The following is a 17588-nucleotide window of genomic DNA, read 5'->3' as shown; positions in this document are numbered from 1 at the left end:
TTTCCTTCCAGAAAACACAGTCCAGTAGTTTCTGAATTAAATACTTCCAATAGCTAGATTATGTGCTCACATGGCTGATGGCAAAACAACCCTAATTAAACAACAGCAACGAAATTCTAATTTGGGCTTCTCTGATTATAAAGCAGAGCAGAAAAACTGTGACCAACAGAGAGCTAATACAGGTAACCTCTGAGGCCACTAAACTAATGGTTTTGTCCATTTTCCTTGTAAGTAATTAAAATCGACTAGAAAATTAACCTCTCCATTGCTATCAAGCTGTGGTCTACCTTGACAGTTGCTTTACACAGAAGGCTCAGAGCACAGAGAGTGCAAATATGCCTAGTGTTTTATGCTTGACTACCATGGATGGAGTTCCAGTTTAAATGCTGTACAAAAAGAATGTATAGCTTAAGAAGTCTTAAAAGACATATTTCCATTTAATATTAAATAAATTTGAGTAATCCATTTTTAACATTGTGTTCATATTTATATTTATTTTGTGGCAGAAAAGAAATTCTGTGTTCACAGGATTAAAACTCTAATGGTGATGCCACCATTAATAGCAAATCACTTCCTGCATTATAAAACTCCAACTATTATTTACTTACCTTTAGAAATAATAGAAAAAGATCCAGTAAAATTTCTGGGAACCACTGAGAGCTTAGCTACAATGAAGCTTTAACCACAAAAATTCTGCACTGAAACAACATTTAGGGTGTGCATAAACCCACCTAAGTTCAGGTTCATCGCTATTTATGTTATGACATGGGCACACTATGGCCTACCATATCCAAGCTAGAAACATGTACTACCTGATGCAGTGCATCTAGGAATTAACGTATGTTTTCACCTTTGCTTTCCACTGAAACAAAGTTTATGCTATTTCACTGATCACGTCTGTTGGTATGGCCATGTCTATTGCCCACGCACTTTTAACATTTCAAATTCAATTTTGAAATGGAGATTGAAATATCAGAGACAATAAAATCCCTACAAGTTTTGTGAAAATTAGTGGCTGGGAAAAGGAGGAAGACCCAAATCAGCTTCTTTACAGCAAAATTCATCTGTTAAGACATTCTGGTTAGCAGCACCTGACTGGCGAATTGGCACACACACAACTCCAAACTAGTCAGTCCATACACTTCACCTAGCTCAGTGACAAAGCAACAAAGGACACACAAGAGGGATGGGCACTGGTATTAATGCCACAGGGAAAGGAAAAGACAGGACACCAGGACATAAATCTGCAGGAAACCTGTCGTCTTTAGCTCTGCTGCTTATGGGACGCCTTGTTAAAATTATTTGCAGATTCTATCTTAGAGTTATTTTTTATGCTCTGTATGAAACTCAAACTGATATTGAAGTACCTAGTCTGTTGTTTTCTCTCAGAAAAAAAAATATCTAATTACACATTTATCCAGTCTTCCATTATTACCATAATACTTGAGTACAGCATGTCCAGTATGGAAACTGCCAAGGTCTGTACAACGGTTGTACACATCCAAAAAGTGTACAAATACACCATTTTATGCAGGTAGACAATAGGACATGACCTAAAGATTACCTGGTTGCTTCTCTCCCAGGGATCAGAAGGTTTGTCTTCCTTAGCAGAAAGGATGTATTTTCTAAAACAAAGTTCAAAAGAAAATAGTAGCATGAATTGGCTCTCGCACTTTCTTCAATATGTGCTAGTAACAATCACTTCTATAGGCTTAAGTGTCTTCTAAATACTTTAGAAATATTTAATCAATCTTCAGTTGCAAGACGGTTATGCAATACATCCTTTCTCTTCCCAAGAACAATGGGGAATGAAAATATGCTAAAGAGCTAACTATTTACTTTTATGAGAGGAATAGCCCCTAATGATTTCAATGCAACTCAGGCAAAAAGATTTGGAAAATTAAGCAGTGTAACAGGTATGTTTGAGCAGATTTTGACCACTTAGCAGATTATTGCTTTTCCATAGAATATATTAAAAATTAAAGAGTCTTCAAAATCAAGTTCTCCTTGTAACCCAGCCATACCTGGCTAGTCGAATTCTCCTTCGTGCAATAGCTCCACGATACCGCCTCATGCCATCCTTTGCAAAAAGTAAACGAGACAGTGATAAACCTGAATAAATTAGGGCACATTCCATTTTGACAATTTTGTGCAACTAAACAACAACTAAAAATTATTTCTTATAGGTGGACAAATCCCAGAGATGTATTAAAAATAAACTGTACACTCTACATTGGACTTTCCCCAGTTTAACCTGAGTTAGTGATTTACTTTTCACTTGACAACATCCCCTTAAGTTGGCAAAACCAATCCAATAAAAAAGTATCCTCACAGCAGCATACTCCTACCACTTTAGACCTAGTCCAGGGAGAGCTGGGCAGTGCAGCGCTGCACAGAATATTCTGTTCTTTTCAAATGTGCCACCTACCAGATAAACTATTAAGCCAATTCACCATTTTCAAGAGTTCAAAGTATGAGGGAAGTCTGGACTGTTTTAGTTGTTTTAGTGCTCATTGATCTGGGGCAAAGAGCAATATGGCCACTGACAATTAGAAGCAAGCATGATGCAAATGGCTGTGATCTGCTCTTTAAGGTGGCAAGTCTTTCCCATCCTTTATTATTACTCTATCCAGAGTAGAATTTTTTTTGAAGCATACAAGTGACCTAAGAGCACAAACTGCACCAGAAGTCAAGGGGACTCATTACCATGAAGGACATACCACTTTGGAAGAAGCTTCTTTTATTTGCTTTTAAGAGCTGACACAGCTTGTCCTGAAATTAGCAGGATCTCTAGATTAGTGCATTTCAACCTTCTTTAAACCAAGGACCACCTACTATTTTTGGAAGACAGCTCTTGACCATTTTGCAGAGCACTGCCATACCAGCACTGACTTTCAGCCAAATGACAAATGAAAGTTTAGATTACTTTGAGCTCATACTACCCTTATTTTTCATAGATTTGTTTGCTTGACTGTCCAGGAACAGGTGTACATGTTTTTATCCTTGCACTTAATTTGTGGATGTCCTAAGCAGCTTTTCAAGGGATGCACTGTTTTTCTGGTGGAAGCTAAGCTACTGTGTTTTTTTTTTTTTTTAACCGTTGAAAAGAGGAAGAGTTAATGCTTCCTCTCCCAACAATTTTTAGTGGGCACTCGTGAACCTTACTGCCTTACTTGGTACATATGGCACCTTGATTTATTTGTCCAATTGCTATCCAACAAAACATAAGTTCACTGCTGTTAAATAATCGTTTAATTCCTGTCTATGCAGGCTCTCAAAAAATCACGTAATTGGACCAATAAGTTAATGACAGGTGACAAAACAGCAAACAATTCAACAACAGTATTTGCACGGCTCTGAGCACTTACTGAACCATTTGCAGGGAAACACTTGCTGAAATCTCCATGTCAAAGGAACTGGACAGCCCACCCAGGTCATAGGAGCTGATTCCCACTGACTTCTTTACCAATTCTATTTCTTGTCTTCATTAAGAGTTTCTAAAAGTAACTTTATCCATTTAACACTTAAAAGCCTCAGTCAGTTTCTTGCTGTCTTGGCATCTTCTACAGTCAGTGGAAATTGTACAAGACCTGTACAGACAGGTGCTTCCAAAGGGCAGATTCATCCTCCCTCTCCAACAGCTACAAACTGTCCTCCACTAGACTTCTCAGATTCAGGTGGATGAAGCCTGACAAATTTCTCAAAGGCAAACATTTCATTTAGATGCTTCCTCAGTCCTCTAAATGAGGCGCTTTTCCCCAAGAAGAGGAATTTCAGTGCACTGCCTTGTTTAGTCCTTGCTTTTCCTGGAAGGCTGTCAGTAGCTGGCTGAGTGACATGCAGTGTGCTGGGCTGGACCACATAACCCCACGTACACATTCACCCTACTCCTGAGAATGAGAGCTGACCTTTGTAGTAGGTTTAACTCTGGGGAAGGCGAGCAGCTCTCCTTTGTCATTTACAGCATTAAAAATAAGAAAAGCGCTGTTAATATGCCGTGCTTGGTCCTTGATCCATTCTTCACAGTTATAAGCCTCAACACGGACACCAACCTCCACACTGAAATAAGAGTTTAAATTAATTATTGAACTACTGTAAGTGATGCAGAAGTAGCCTTGAGACATACTAAGCAGGACTGCTGCAGACTTCATGGGTGCAGGAAGTCTGACTCAAATATTCTGTAGCATAGAAAATAAATTACTCAGTCTGGACAGACACATTTCAGAAATGAAATAAAAGGTGGCACTAGATAAACAGCACTAGTAAAAAGAGAAGAAAGTGAGCTAAGCCGCAAAATGTAAACACCAATGAGCAGATTGAGAAGAGACAGCAAAAGGTAGCAGGATCAGCAGATGCATAGCATGAAGGTGCCCTGCTAGCACTCTGATGGGACCAAATAGACCTACAATGAAAGCAGCCACAAAACAGCTATGCCAGGACAGCATTTGTCCCACAAAAGTTGGAGGAGGGATTACTTTAGCTTCTGCCCTCTGTGTCTTTCTACATCTCATGACCTGTCCTGTGTGACTAGGTCCTGCTGCTCTGGATAAGGGCCCAGCTGATGGAAGAGCGCTCAGCATAAGTTGCATCACACCCCTGGCGCTGACCCAAAGGTCCCTTGGCCCAGAGAACCATTCCTGTGGATGGGGAAACCAGCCTAGCAGAGAGGTGTCAAGTCACAATCCCTTTGCCAAAGTTCAGAGGCTCATTCTCTGTGGTACAAACACAATAGGAGTCTTAAATCTGCAGAGGAGATGATGCATACATGGGAAAGAGGAAAAGAGAGTAACCATTAGCAAGCAGGATCTGCAGAAGACTGGTAAAAAGCCACACAACTGAATCGCAGGAGCAGGTGTTTAGTGTGCCCAAATGCATGTTTCACTCTTACAATGACTCTAAACTCCACCCTGCCTCTGTGACAAAGGTGAAGGTTCACTTTAGGCTGTAGCCATTTATTCCAAACTGCAACCGGCAAAGCTCCACCCCTATGTGCACCCAAACCACTTCTGAGAAGAAGGAAAAACAAAACAATACATAAATTTTGCCAGCCACCAGCAGTAAGTGGAACCCAAAACTGGCAACAAATGCCAAAACAGGAAGAGGCTGGCAGCAAGTTGGAGCCTTCTGATGATCGATCAAGGCCCTGAGACCAAAACATCCCTTGAAAATCCCTGAAGTTCAGAGTGAAGTTTACGGTCAGAATTTGCAGGACCGGGATTTGGTTATGAAAAATCTTTAACTTTTGAGAGTGAAAGACAAAATAAATTTTAGAAAACTTTCACTCAGAAAAGTTAAAAAAGATTGCAAAAATCATTCAATCAATAGGGCAAATCCCACTGATGGCTGAAACCTAAAGCATGCAGATAAGCTGGTGTTGGAGAAGTCAAGAAACACAAGCATACGAGCAGCTTTACCTGTTCTGAAATGTATTGTTCACAATTGCATTGAAGACAAGGCGGTCACCCACGACGGATGGTCCCCGGAATTTAAACATATCAACAGATTTCAAGACGGGATACGAACGACAAAGGCGGCTAAAAAAGCAGAAGAGACACAGAGCAAAACACAGCCTTGTAAAAGTAGCTCCTTTGTTAGGCTGGCAGTAGGTAGCGATTACAGCAATAAGTTTTGCACAACCAAGATCAGCATATAACTTTAATTTCTTCCATAACCCACTGAAATACAGTTAACATGTTCAGCTCCAACAGCATATAATTTGGACCTCAAACATAACAATACCACTTATGTCATGCTGTTTCATCTTCAACACACTTTACAAACACTGACTAATTAATTCTCATCGCTTGTTATTACCTTCTTTCGGAGGCAGATCATGAATCCCTTACCTACAGAGTAATTACTTACTTCACAAAGAGTTTCATTAATTTCCATATGACTGCATGGGGAGTAGGATATCGCTCAATACATAAAGATGCCAGATCATAAAGCCTTTATACAATTAAAGAAACCTGAGCAGAAAAGTTCAGCACCAGAAGTAGTGTTCAAGCAACAGAAATTTCAATCTGTCAATTCTTCTTAATATTTTGTAATTTTCCGCTTGTTTGTCAAATCATTTCTGGTTTTCTGAGTTATACATAGTTACTGATGCTGAGCTTGATAATTCATTTCTGAACACACAAAGGAACAGCAAGATGTTGAACTGATCCCTTATCAATCTAGAAACCCAGAAGGGTTGACTAAATTTTAGAAGATCAGGACAAAGTAGTGCATTAAATATAAACAAATCTTAATACTTCTGTTTCCTTTGTCCTTCCAATTGCATATTGCATCCACTCACCTGTCTCTTATTTCAGAGCTGATCCTGTAAAGCATTCAATCACATGCAGTCAGGTTCAGTGGAGTTATCCTACTGGATCTCTTTGAATTGCCTGCAATATAGCCTGTGACCACTCTGGTAAGACTTTGCTGGACTGGTACAAAAGGTTTCCTCTGCCAGGAGAGTGCCCTTTCCAAGACTGTGCTAGCAAAGATGCTCTTTGGACCGGTATAGTAGAAGAAAACAGACGCACGCCTGATCAAACCCAACTACACTGCTAAAAGAATAATTCTGCAATGTTACGGCTTCTACATTAGGGAATTCCACTGACCCACCACTTCTCTAACCTTTACAGCCCTGACAGAAAACATCTGCAGTGTAGATACAGATTAAGAGTTTGTGGAATTGGGATCTAGTTTGCAAAATCTTTGGAGTGGGAACAACTTAAGTGTAATCAAAGTCACACTCTTAATTGGGATTTCTATGCACCACAAAAATAGAAGACAATATAAAACAATGCCATTTATTTTTAGTCTTTGAAAAACCACATTTTACCCTCATGCATGTGAGCAAAAGTCTAAGAATCACACATGCACATCTGAATAGATTGTCATTATGCACTTTTTAAACTAGAAAATAGAATTTTGTGGTGTTCTTAGCTTTTAACTCAATTGCATTCTGTAAACTAATGTACCGGTATTGTTAAATGTGCACAATTATCTGATGCTAATTAATTGACTGGTACATCTTTTTAATAGACTAATACATTCAAACGACTTTGTAATTTCATTAAGAATAATTTGCTCTTATTTAAAATGCTAAATGTTGATCTCATTTACAACATTCACGATAAAGATGTAAACACAATATGACTGAAAATAAGCGAGGAACAAAAGGAAAGTTTAGCCTAAATATTAAGCACATTTTTTCCTGGAAAACTAAGCTCTGAATACTTTTACTGGAAGTGTAACACAACAAGAAAGGGCAGATTCAGTTCAAATAGTTATTCAAATGGCTTTACTGCTATTTGTAAGATGTTCAATTACTGTCCAGCTAAAAAAGTGTGTATGGGGGGGGGGGGGGGAATAACCTTTAAAATACTCTTAGAAATATATTTTTCAAGAATTACCGCTCCTCCAACAGAATCTGTGGCCATAGCAACTCTTAACTGGCACCTTCAAAGGTCAGATCTAATTGTGAGTGGCCTCAAAAAAGGTTTGTAGTGAAACTAGCTATTTCTCAAGCCTAAAATACAGAATCTCTGTTTTCATCCAGCCCCTGCCATCAGCTATTATTCCTGATATTTTCAGCATGACAAAAATCATGTTTGACATTCATAGTTCCAAAGAAAATATTTTCACTACCTGATTTGTTGATGTTTCCTTTCTGTTTCTAAACCTAAAAGTGACTCTCACTAAGTCAAATCTATCAAATGAAAACAGGTAATTATTATGGGTCAGATCATGGCCCAAATAAGAAACAATCCCTTTGAAGTCAATGAAATTACACACTGGGGTAAGGTCAGTGCATTCTATTGTTAGTAAAAAGAGCTGTTTATCCAACCACTACAGAAAATCTGTTGTTATCAGTACAACTACTAGCTACAAATCAAAACTACATGAATAATGAATGAGAAAGTCATTTAATTATTAAAGTTAAAAAACAAAAACATGTCTAAAATCCCTGCAGTGAATTAGGTCATTTGGTATGCAAGGAGAATTCAAACTGAAACTCAAGTCTTGCTTATAAAGAAGCTTTGTATAGAGCCCAAGAGCAAGGAGGGAGAAAAGCAACGGTTCAATTTCAGAGAAAGAAATTAAATGATTATATGCCTCAGCCATAATGACTAGCAACGCTAGAAAGTGTCACAAAAATATTTTGTACTTTTCACCTGAAGATGTCAAAGCCCTTTAAATTGCTAAAAACATTACAACCCACAGAATGTGGGACTCTGAGGGACTGAGAGGTTACATGACCTGCCCAAGGTTATACATCCATTCTGTGTCAGCACCAGCAGAACAGAACCTGTTTCTTCAGATTCTTTTTCCATGACTTCTTCTTACCTCTGGCATAACGATCTACAGAATATTGTTTAGGATTCATTCATATCCATTTTTAGGTATCAATTGATACAGGGTCCTCATCAGTTTTATCTTGACTTGAAGATTACTTCTGCTTTTAAAACCATGCACCAACAAAACTTGCACCAACCATGAGGAGGTCTGGCTTCTATTCCTATTTTTGATGATGACTGTCTGCAGAGAGTTTCGGGCAAATAATGTAGCCTCTTTTGCCACAGGGTCACCATGTTTAACATGGAGAAAACAGTATTTCACCCCACATACTGGCAGGGGTGCCACAGAAATGGATGCCACACAAAATATACCAAATAAATAGGGGAAAGACCTGCAATCTTAGGAGGAAGAGAAGTCAAAGATTTGGGTCTTTAATTTAAAATAAATTCTGGTGAAGCTCTTAACATTAAAATTGAGGTACACATCCACTCAGAACCATATACAAAAACTATGACATAGAGAAGTACCTTGCTGAAATACTGGCCACTGTCTCCATCCAAGCCATGATCTGGCCACCAAAAGCATTTTCATGATGGTTTGCATGAGGGGGCAAGACAAGCTCAATACTCTGCACATGAGTAAGGTCAGTTGAAACCGCATCTTCCTCTTTAAGAGTATCTGAAATATGGCAGCAATGTATTAAAGGTTTATTTCAGATCAGCTGGTAAGTCACATAGCCAAGAAGAAAACAGCAATTCCCCATTACTGAAGGCTGCCATTTGCATCAGGCGTGATGAAAAGAAAAATACTTAAAAAGACAGACATGGAATGCCTCTGTCCTTTCCAAGAGCAGCGAGAGGCTGAAAATTTGCTCTGTTCTTCCAAGCAGAGGTGGGGATGGAGCACACCTGGGTAGACCACAGCACAGTGATGCTTCCTAGCCATCACCCTGTCCCTTAGACAAGCTGTGTTAGAAGCAGCAACTGTGAAACTCAGCTAGCTGAGAACATAGGCAGGCCACCCATAACAGCATGCGTTTGTGATTATTCATGGCTGTTACGCATGACCTGTAATGGATGTTGTTAAAGCGGTTTATTCCTTATGTTTCATTCAAATGCCTTTCATAGACTTTGACCCCCATGTATGACCTGCACCTTTGCTAATGTGTCTAATTGAGGCTAGAGTATGATGATTGTTTTATAACCTGCTACTTACAAATCTTGTGATTATTAGAGACAATATAGAACATGCACAAAGGCTAAGGAGATAAATATTGACCTAAATTAGTAACCACCTTCCATTACCTGGACTTTTCTGATTCCACTTTCAAACGCTTAGCCATACATTCTCACTGTAATCTTTCTTTTTTCAGTTACCATCTCATGCTTGAACCTATTGTAGCAAAATGTATCAGTCACTTAAGAAGTGCTCACCTGTGCTACATGCTACTTGACCTGAAATGTACTTTTGATTTTTGTCCTAACTAACCTTATGATTATTACAAGTGTGTGTGTGTGTGTGTGTGTGTGTGTGTGTACACATCTGATTCACTTGCACTTTAGACCTATATAAGTTGTTGCATAACATGCACTCTAAAGACAAACTTCAATTTCTGAATATGATTTATACCTATTTGCTACCTGGAAGCCTCTATAGTATTTTCCTCTCCTTCCCCTATTTCGCTTGTTCTGTGTCCTCCAGGAGCTGAATTAGTGTTAGTGATGGCAGGATCCTTCCAGGAAATTTCAGGGCAAAGCAGCGGAAACCAAAATCATCAGTCTCTGATTTGACTTTGATGGTATTAAGCCATTTACTGAGAGACAGTTACCATGAGGACAAATGCTTTCTTGCAGCAGTCTCTTCTGTTCTACACAATCTTATTAAATTGTTAAGACCAAAATTTATATTTACAACAGGTTTTATCCTTCCTCAGTAAAAACATATAACGTTTGCTGTTTATACAGAGTTATGCCTCGGATATTGCAAATATCAGATTTCTTAAACATTTCTGAAGAATTTTTTTTGCAGAGGAGCACAACCGTGAGTACCATTGTTTTTAAGAACAGAGATTACCATCAGAAATAAAGACAAACATGTTTCTCTTCAGCTTTTCTAATTTGGTCCTGAGGAAGTTTTCTGTTTTTTCTGCCTGTTTTGATCGCCCTGTAATTGAATTTCTCCTGCTTGTTGAGAATGATTTCATGGCATGAAAGTAACTCTAAGTGTTTTCTTGCAAAGAAATAGCCATAAACCCAACTGGATTTTATCCTTCTACCTACATTACAAGTAATGTTATTGGACTTCATTTTTGCATTGCAAGATTCTGCTTGAACCGTTAAATGCTATACATATAACCTAGATGAAGATCTGCATTTCACATTTAATGCATGTTTTGCCTTGATCTTGCATTTCAAATCTGTAATTTCTGAAATAGGAAGAAATACTACTGTACTAGAATAGTTGTCTTGCACATCCTCACAAACATGGCACACCCTTTCCCACCCGAGACTACCACCTCAAGGAGCCATACTCCTCAGGTGGTTTGACTGCTTTTATTCCTCCCTTCCAGCTACCCATAAACTATTTCTTGCATGTTCTATACTGACCACAGTAATCGTCTTCCTTATTACTCTCCTGCACTAGGTTCTGACAGGCTTGTTCATAGTCCAGTCGGATTCTTCTTCTCTCGGCAGCCAGGCTATGTTCCAGGTGGTCTTGTCTAGACAGAAGTTTTACGGGTTTCAATTCAATCTATGCAAATAAAAAAAAAAAAGAAGAAGAAGAAACCATCTTAATTGCATAATCATAACAAGGTGCACTCTGAAATCAAAATGGCTCTTCAGATACAATTTGAATAAAAGAATATTTTGCATTAGCATTTTTTACAAAGGATTGTAGATGACAAGTTCTGTTAATACCAGTAACAGGAGCATAAAATTTTCACATCAGCAAAAGAAATCCAGCCACATTGAGCAGTGGTGCAGTGTGTGGGGAAGTACACCCCAGAGCCTGCTCTCGCTCACTACACAAATAGCCTGCACTCCCTCTTGCTCTTAAAATTCACTCCATACCCACACAGCCTATTGCATCTATCCCTGACTATCTGAGGACTTATTTTCAAAGGACTGTTGGTTTTCTGAGGCGGGGATTGGGGGATGCACAAACACACAGCAGTTGGTGCAGCTTCTGACATTACGGATTTTTGCCCTAACTGCTACTTGTGCCCAGATGTACATTCTTCTTTTGCCAAGATAAGGTCCTCTGCTTCTTAAGTGCAAATTCCCATGCATGCCAGTTCAGGACCAAACTGAATCTAATCCCACAATGGATTCTGAAAAGTATTATATTTAGATCCGTACTGCAGAGGTGCCAGTGAACAGCCACTTGTGTGATTTATCTGTGAGGTATTCTCTCAGGAACTTGTGTGATTTATCTGTGAGGTATTCTCTCAGGAACTTTGCAATATAGCACAAGAACTGCAACACACACAAAACCAACCTTTTGCGTCCTGCAGTGGCACTGCTATCATTTCTCAGCCTTTGAGTCAAAACCTCTTTCAGTTTTTGCCTCATCTCTGTCCCTGCTCAAGAGCTTCCTAGCTTTTTTCAGCCAGCTCAGCTAAAAGAGTTAGATGGTGAAAGTATACTCTTGCTCAGTGCACAACTTTGGCAATACTCATTCAGAAAAGTGAGTTTGAAAAAAGTGTTAATTTCTCCAAGATTTTACTTTCTCATGGGTTTTGAACTGGTCTCAAATTCCCTTTTCCATGACTGTCTTAAGGCTTAGTTATCTGTCTTAGTTAGCTGCCACCAATGTAATACTGAAATAACCTCCCTGGAAATCTGGACAAAAGGCAAATGGGCAACATCATGGATACAACATCAAACCAGTAATAAATAATCCTTACTTTATAGTATTTTAGTGCTCTCAGGTTAACCAGTTTAGCCACCACCTTTTCACAAACAGACTGTGCTTTAGTTTTGGAAAAAATGTTCCAATCTGTTTCTTCTGCAAACTAATATATCATTGCAGAAGAGAAAGCAGAAATGGTTGAATATATTAATTGCTCATGGGATGGCTGTTGTCTGCCAGTCTGCAGTGGATGTTAAAAGGGCAGATGTGCTTTCATAACACATAAAACGAGACAGGAAAGTGAGACGTGATATACAATTCTAGTCACTCATGTTCAAGAAAGTAGAGTGCTAGATACAAAGGGAGTTTATCAAGCGGATCTGAGGAATATATGGCCTTTCTCATAAGAAAACTTTAAAAGAATTGGGCCTACTTGGCACAGCAATGTTAAGGCCAAAAAATACTATGACTGCTTTCTACGAACACCTCCAGGGAGGCAAACACTAAGGAGAAGAAACAACATCAGCAGGAAAACTAATTAACATAAATAGCAATGAATTAATTTAGATTGGAAGCTAGCTTAAAAATAACATCTCCTGTCTGAATAGTGATGCCTTGGAAAAGCCACCTCAAAAGGGAGAGTGAAGGATTAAAACAAATAAACAAAAAACCCCCAGCAGCTCTCAACCTGTGGGTAGATGAGTTTATGAAAAGGAGAGGTCCTGCAGACTCACAGGGATTTCTGTTCCAGTGCTGTTGCCCTGCCTTTGTCAACATTACAATCCCTACAAATACACCAATTCTATTACTAGTAAATGTGCAGGAGAAAGTGCAACAATAAAAAAGCCTAACAATTTCTGAGCAGAATTCGGGGGGGGGGGGGGGGGGGAACAACCTCTTTATAGTCTAGACTTCAGGCTGGTTTTCTATTTTTGATCAGAAAGAAAAGAGCTATCAACCTTTTCTTGTGTTTCACAATTAGAAAAGTTGGGTTATTTCACAGAAATGCAGTTCCAGTAACTTTAAGCATAAAACAGAACAAACAATACCTTTCCAGCACCAGCTGGTTTGGCTACATATGTTGCATATGCCACACTCACAAGTTTTTCTACATTAGCCAAAGTATCCTGTACTGCAACCTTGATGCCAACCTATAAGGAAGGAGGTAGCGGGAGAGGGAGACAAAAAGAAAAAAATATTACATCATTGTTGGTTGAGTTGAGAGAAAGCAATGCAGTATTTATCAAATTAATCATGGCCTGTCTCCTAAAAAAAAAAAAAAAAAAAAAAAAAAAAGTAAAAAAAAGACAAGACTGCTCTGCTATCACCAATACATCTCTGAACATTTCAGAACATCACAAGATCCCTTGAGCTCCAAAAAGCTCTTTAGTACAACAGGTATATGTGGATGTTTAGTTTTACTTGTAAGGTAAAATATCAAACAGGACAAACACTTATGGATATCTATTTCCATTTATTTGTGTGCCATGTGGATTCCCCATATGAATCTTTATGACTTGAATGAGCAAAAAATCTGGATATGCCTATAAACCACAAAGAAACACTTGAACATAATTATATTGTCTCCTGTAAAACAGTCCTGACATGCATCAAAGCTTCTGTTTTTTGAATTTTTAGAATCTTTTGGAATACAATCTCCTGGAGACATGCTCACATCACTGCCATTAATACTTACAGAAACTGGAGATGGATGCAAAGTGGAGAAAGACCCCTTATGGTTCAATTCTGATTTCAAGTAAGTGATTGGGCAATGCATTGCCATTTCTGTTACAATATAAGCAGTGAAAACATGCACGCACCTGAGATAAATACCTTTGTATCAGAAGTTTCAAAAATACTCAGAACGCCACCTATCCGGTGGACTCTGGGCTCTGATCCAAACACTGCTCAAACACTGGTCAATAGCTTTGGACTGACCAACACCAACTATCTCATCCTGTATATTGTACCTGCTAAAGATGTTAAGTTTTCAGGGTCCAGTTATCATTCTGACACAGATTATCTAACAGATAATATGCAAATATAAAAGTCATTATGAAACCAGAGTTTCATTAGGAGATACTGTTTAGATGTAATATTGTTTAGATACCTGCGCAAAGCTCCCTCTGAAATTAGTAGGCACTAGACCATTGTTGCATTGTTCTCCTCCCACCTTCCTCCTCTATTCTTTAAACATTGTTAGGAATAAGAGTGATGATCTCTTACCTCCATGCTGGTACTGAATGCTCTGTTCACTTTTGCTTTGATGGTAATAATTTGTCCAACCCTGTTAAGAAGAGTAAAATGTTCGTATGGTATGTTGTCATACAGCTTAAAAAGGGTTTAGACCTGGCTCTCAAGGTATTTGTAATAAAAGTGCTCTCTCTGGGAGAGAATATCATTAGCTGTAATCAGTTTGTGTCTGCCCCATTCTACTGAAATGCACTGAAAAAGGTTTAGCACAGTTTTTCACAGGGCAGACTTCACTGATGCTCTGTAAAGATTAGAGCCATTCAAAAAACTGCATAAGCTTAATAGTAGCATTCCTTCACCTTGCTGCGAGCTGTGTGACATCAGATATGCTCCAGGCCCCAGGTCCCTCAAGAAATTTTGGTCTAGACTGTACTTTTGCTCAAAGACGCACCTTGCCATGAGTTACATCAAAACACTAAGAGCATCTAGTTGCAAGACTGCCCAAGATACACTTCGTGTGTCTTCTCTAGTGTACAGATGCATGCACATTAGAAAGTACTGCCAGAACAAAAGTTCCTCTTTGACCTCTTTGAAAGCTGGGAAGAAGTTTATTTTCCAAGTTTTGGCCGAGAACAGGGTTGCAGGATGCCCATTCTGTCCTAATAGTAGCACAGCTCTGAACAACAGCTACTGGCTTTCCCATTTACCTACACAGAATACCTATGTAGAATTACATATATTTACCTACAGAGAATTAAATGACTGAGAAAATTCTTTGTCTCTTTCATCCTGGAATTTCCAAAATGTGCATTATGTGCTGATAACAAGAGTCACCCGTGTTTTCAAAACTCTAAACCTTGCAAATAACCTAACACAAAGCAATGCTAAAAAGGTGGGAAGAAGGCAGTTCCTCTAAGGTTGTCTTACTGACCAGAACAGTAAAAGGACATGATGTGCATGGTAAGTCAGAACCACAGCCCAAATAACTGGGCATCAAGTCACTGACTTCAACTACTGACTTAGAGCTACTAAGGATCAGTCTCAAAGCAGGCAAAGTGCAGCAAGCTATACCCATGACAATAAAATACAATTCAAACTACTTGAATAGCTATGAAATGGACAAATTTACAGCAGCTGAGGTTTTGGCACTGTATGACACTAGTTTCTAAAGCTCTTCTCTTTATCATTTTTCCTAATTTAATGAACAGGATTTTTATTTTTAAGGTAGTGCTTTTCTTAAATTGCTCCTCTGACAGCCAAAATCACCAATACTTACTCTCAAGCACTAGAATGGAGGAGACCTGCTCCTTTACACTACCAGACAATAACAATCAAAAACACACAGAAACTTTTCCTTCCTTGTTCTCAGTCAGAAATGCAAGCAGAAGCCTTTGGGCAGACAGAGGTAAAAAGAAGTTGGTTAGAGGAAAGATTAATGACCATCTGCAGATACACAGCCTTTTGAAGAACATATTCATGAGGAGTTTCTCCACCACTGATTGCAAAGAAAAACCATGAACATTAACACAATAATGCTAAGCTGCACAGCTAAGGGAACTGCCAGCCCACCTGCAGAAAGGGGAGGGTGCTCAGAACAACAGTGCAACGTTTATGTTCAGGCTTGGAAAAGAAATTAAAGCTATGGTCCTTGAAAAAAGTCCTTAAAAAACTCAGAACTCAACAAGTACCCTGAAGCATCTCCAAAGATTCTGTATCTGCCACTCAACTCCCAAGAGGATCAGTTAGCACCACGGTACAGGTAATGACAAATACAGAGCGAAGAAAGATAGAATCATATTCAGTAGATAAAGTCCATGATTGAACAAGACACACTGATAGCAGAGCATGAGGCTTTCCTTAAAAGAGAGAGAGTTCAGAGTCCCTAAGGATGTTTGCAGAGGACATCATGACCACTCTGTCAAACACATCGTGATGCCAGACTATTCATGAGGTCCCCTGCACAGCTGGGACTGCAGAGGGCTATTCTTCCATTAAAAAAAAAAAATCCTCTGCTTGGCCTTTGTCCATGACGCTTCCCTAGTGACTGCTCTTCCTCTTTGTGAGAGCGCTGCACAAGAGAGGTTGACAGAGGTAAGCCTCGGTCTGTCCAAGCGGTTCAGGAAACTGCAGGCCAAGAACATCAGAAAGGGGCTGGATGTGATCTCACTCTGAGAAGTCAGTCCCGCAATAAGGTGGGTTTGAACTTCAGAGATTAATTAGACTCCTTACAGCCTATGCAGCTACAGTCCCATTTCACTGTAGAAAGTATAGTCCTACGGGGTTCTTGGTCATAGCAGAAAATAAAGATGTCAGAACTGAGACTGTAAGACAAGATGACAGGGAAATGTCTTTTCATGTACTTTAGGGAGCTGTTTCAAAATGAAATGTTTTACATTCTATCATGTATTCTGACTTTGGACAAACTGATTTATTTAAGCCAAGGAAGCTAATCAGCCTGGTCATTTAAATAGATATTTAAGGGCAGGAGTCACAGAATAGGGCACTTCCATTTGTAACTGGCAGAGGGCTTCGGAAATATACCAGAACAAACCGAACATGATTTACATATGCAGCATTGACAAAATTCATATAAACGTATTCTAAAATCAGATGATGTTCTTACTACCACTGAACTGCTGCACATTAAGACAAGGAAGAAGGATTTATTTGTTATCATGGCATAAAATTGAGTTTGCAATAGATAGTGGTATCATAGGAATTTCAGTGGGAATACATAGTGGTATTGTGGGAATTTCACTTTTCCATGTCAACTGGAAAGATACTTGAAAAAAATCTTTTTCAACTGAAAAGTACCAAATAGTTAATCTAAATAGTTAATAATAAAACTTATGGTAACCTGAAGTAGGTGAATGAAACCTTACAACAGGTAACTTATGAAATACCTTTCTTATGTACTAGAATGAGATATAAGAGCTCTGTTATGTATGCAAGATGTTTGTATAATCAACAGGATTTGGCAAAGTTTAGGAAATTATACAGTAAGCTACAAACAGGATGTTAAGGCTGACCTGAGGCTGAAAAATAATTACTAAAAACTCCTCATAGTTGTATCTTGTACCCTAACTTCTTGTTAATAATGAAACGTTGGCTCCAGAAGAGAAAGTACTGCACTGAAGAGAAAGTACTGCACTGAAGAACTACAGACATATTTAGAAACAGATTTAGAAAAAAAAGTATTTTCATTACATTTTAGATGCTCAGTTCTGCCCTCAAACAAGAGCAAATTGCTC

The 17588-nt window shown here is 38.8% G+C and overlaps 1 protein-coding gene across 1 annotated transcript in view; it reads right to left on the bottom strand.

Annotated features, from left to right (window-relative positions):
• LOC135325120 (acetyl-coenzyme A thioesterase-like) overlaps window positions 1–17588 on the bottom strand; it is a 31545-nt gene that overhangs the window by 9749 nt on the left and 4208 nt on the right. Inside the window, exons 3-10 of the mRNA XM_064502690.1 lie at window positions 14371–14431; window positions 13194–13295; window positions 10899–11043; window positions 8820–8970; window positions 5415–5534; window positions 3909–4059; window positions 2025–2080; window positions 1565–1625 (exon numbers count right to left, since the gene is read on the bottom strand). Coding sequence (XP_064358760.1) covers window positions 1565–1625; window positions 2025–2080; window positions 3909–4059; window positions 5415–5534; window positions 8820–8970; window positions 10899–11043; window positions 13194–13295; window positions 14371–14431 — 847 coding nt within the window. The remainder of the gene's footprint in view (window positions 1–1564; window positions 1626–2024; window positions 2081–3908; window positions 4060–5414; window positions 5535–8819; window positions 8971–10898; window positions 11044–13193; window positions 13296–14370; window positions 14432–17588) is intronic.

The sequence above is a fragment of the Dromaius novaehollandiae genome, chromosome Z (genome assembly GCF_036370855.1).
Source record: "Dromaius novaehollandiae isolate bDroNov1 chromosome Z, bDroNov1.hap1, whole genome shotgun sequence".
Taxonomy (NCBI): Eukaryota; Metazoa; Chordata; class Aves; order Casuariiformes; family Dromaiidae; genus Dromaius; species Dromaius novaehollandiae.
Note: the sequence above shows the minus strand (reverse complement) of the source record. Positions and strands in the feature narration are given on the sequence as shown.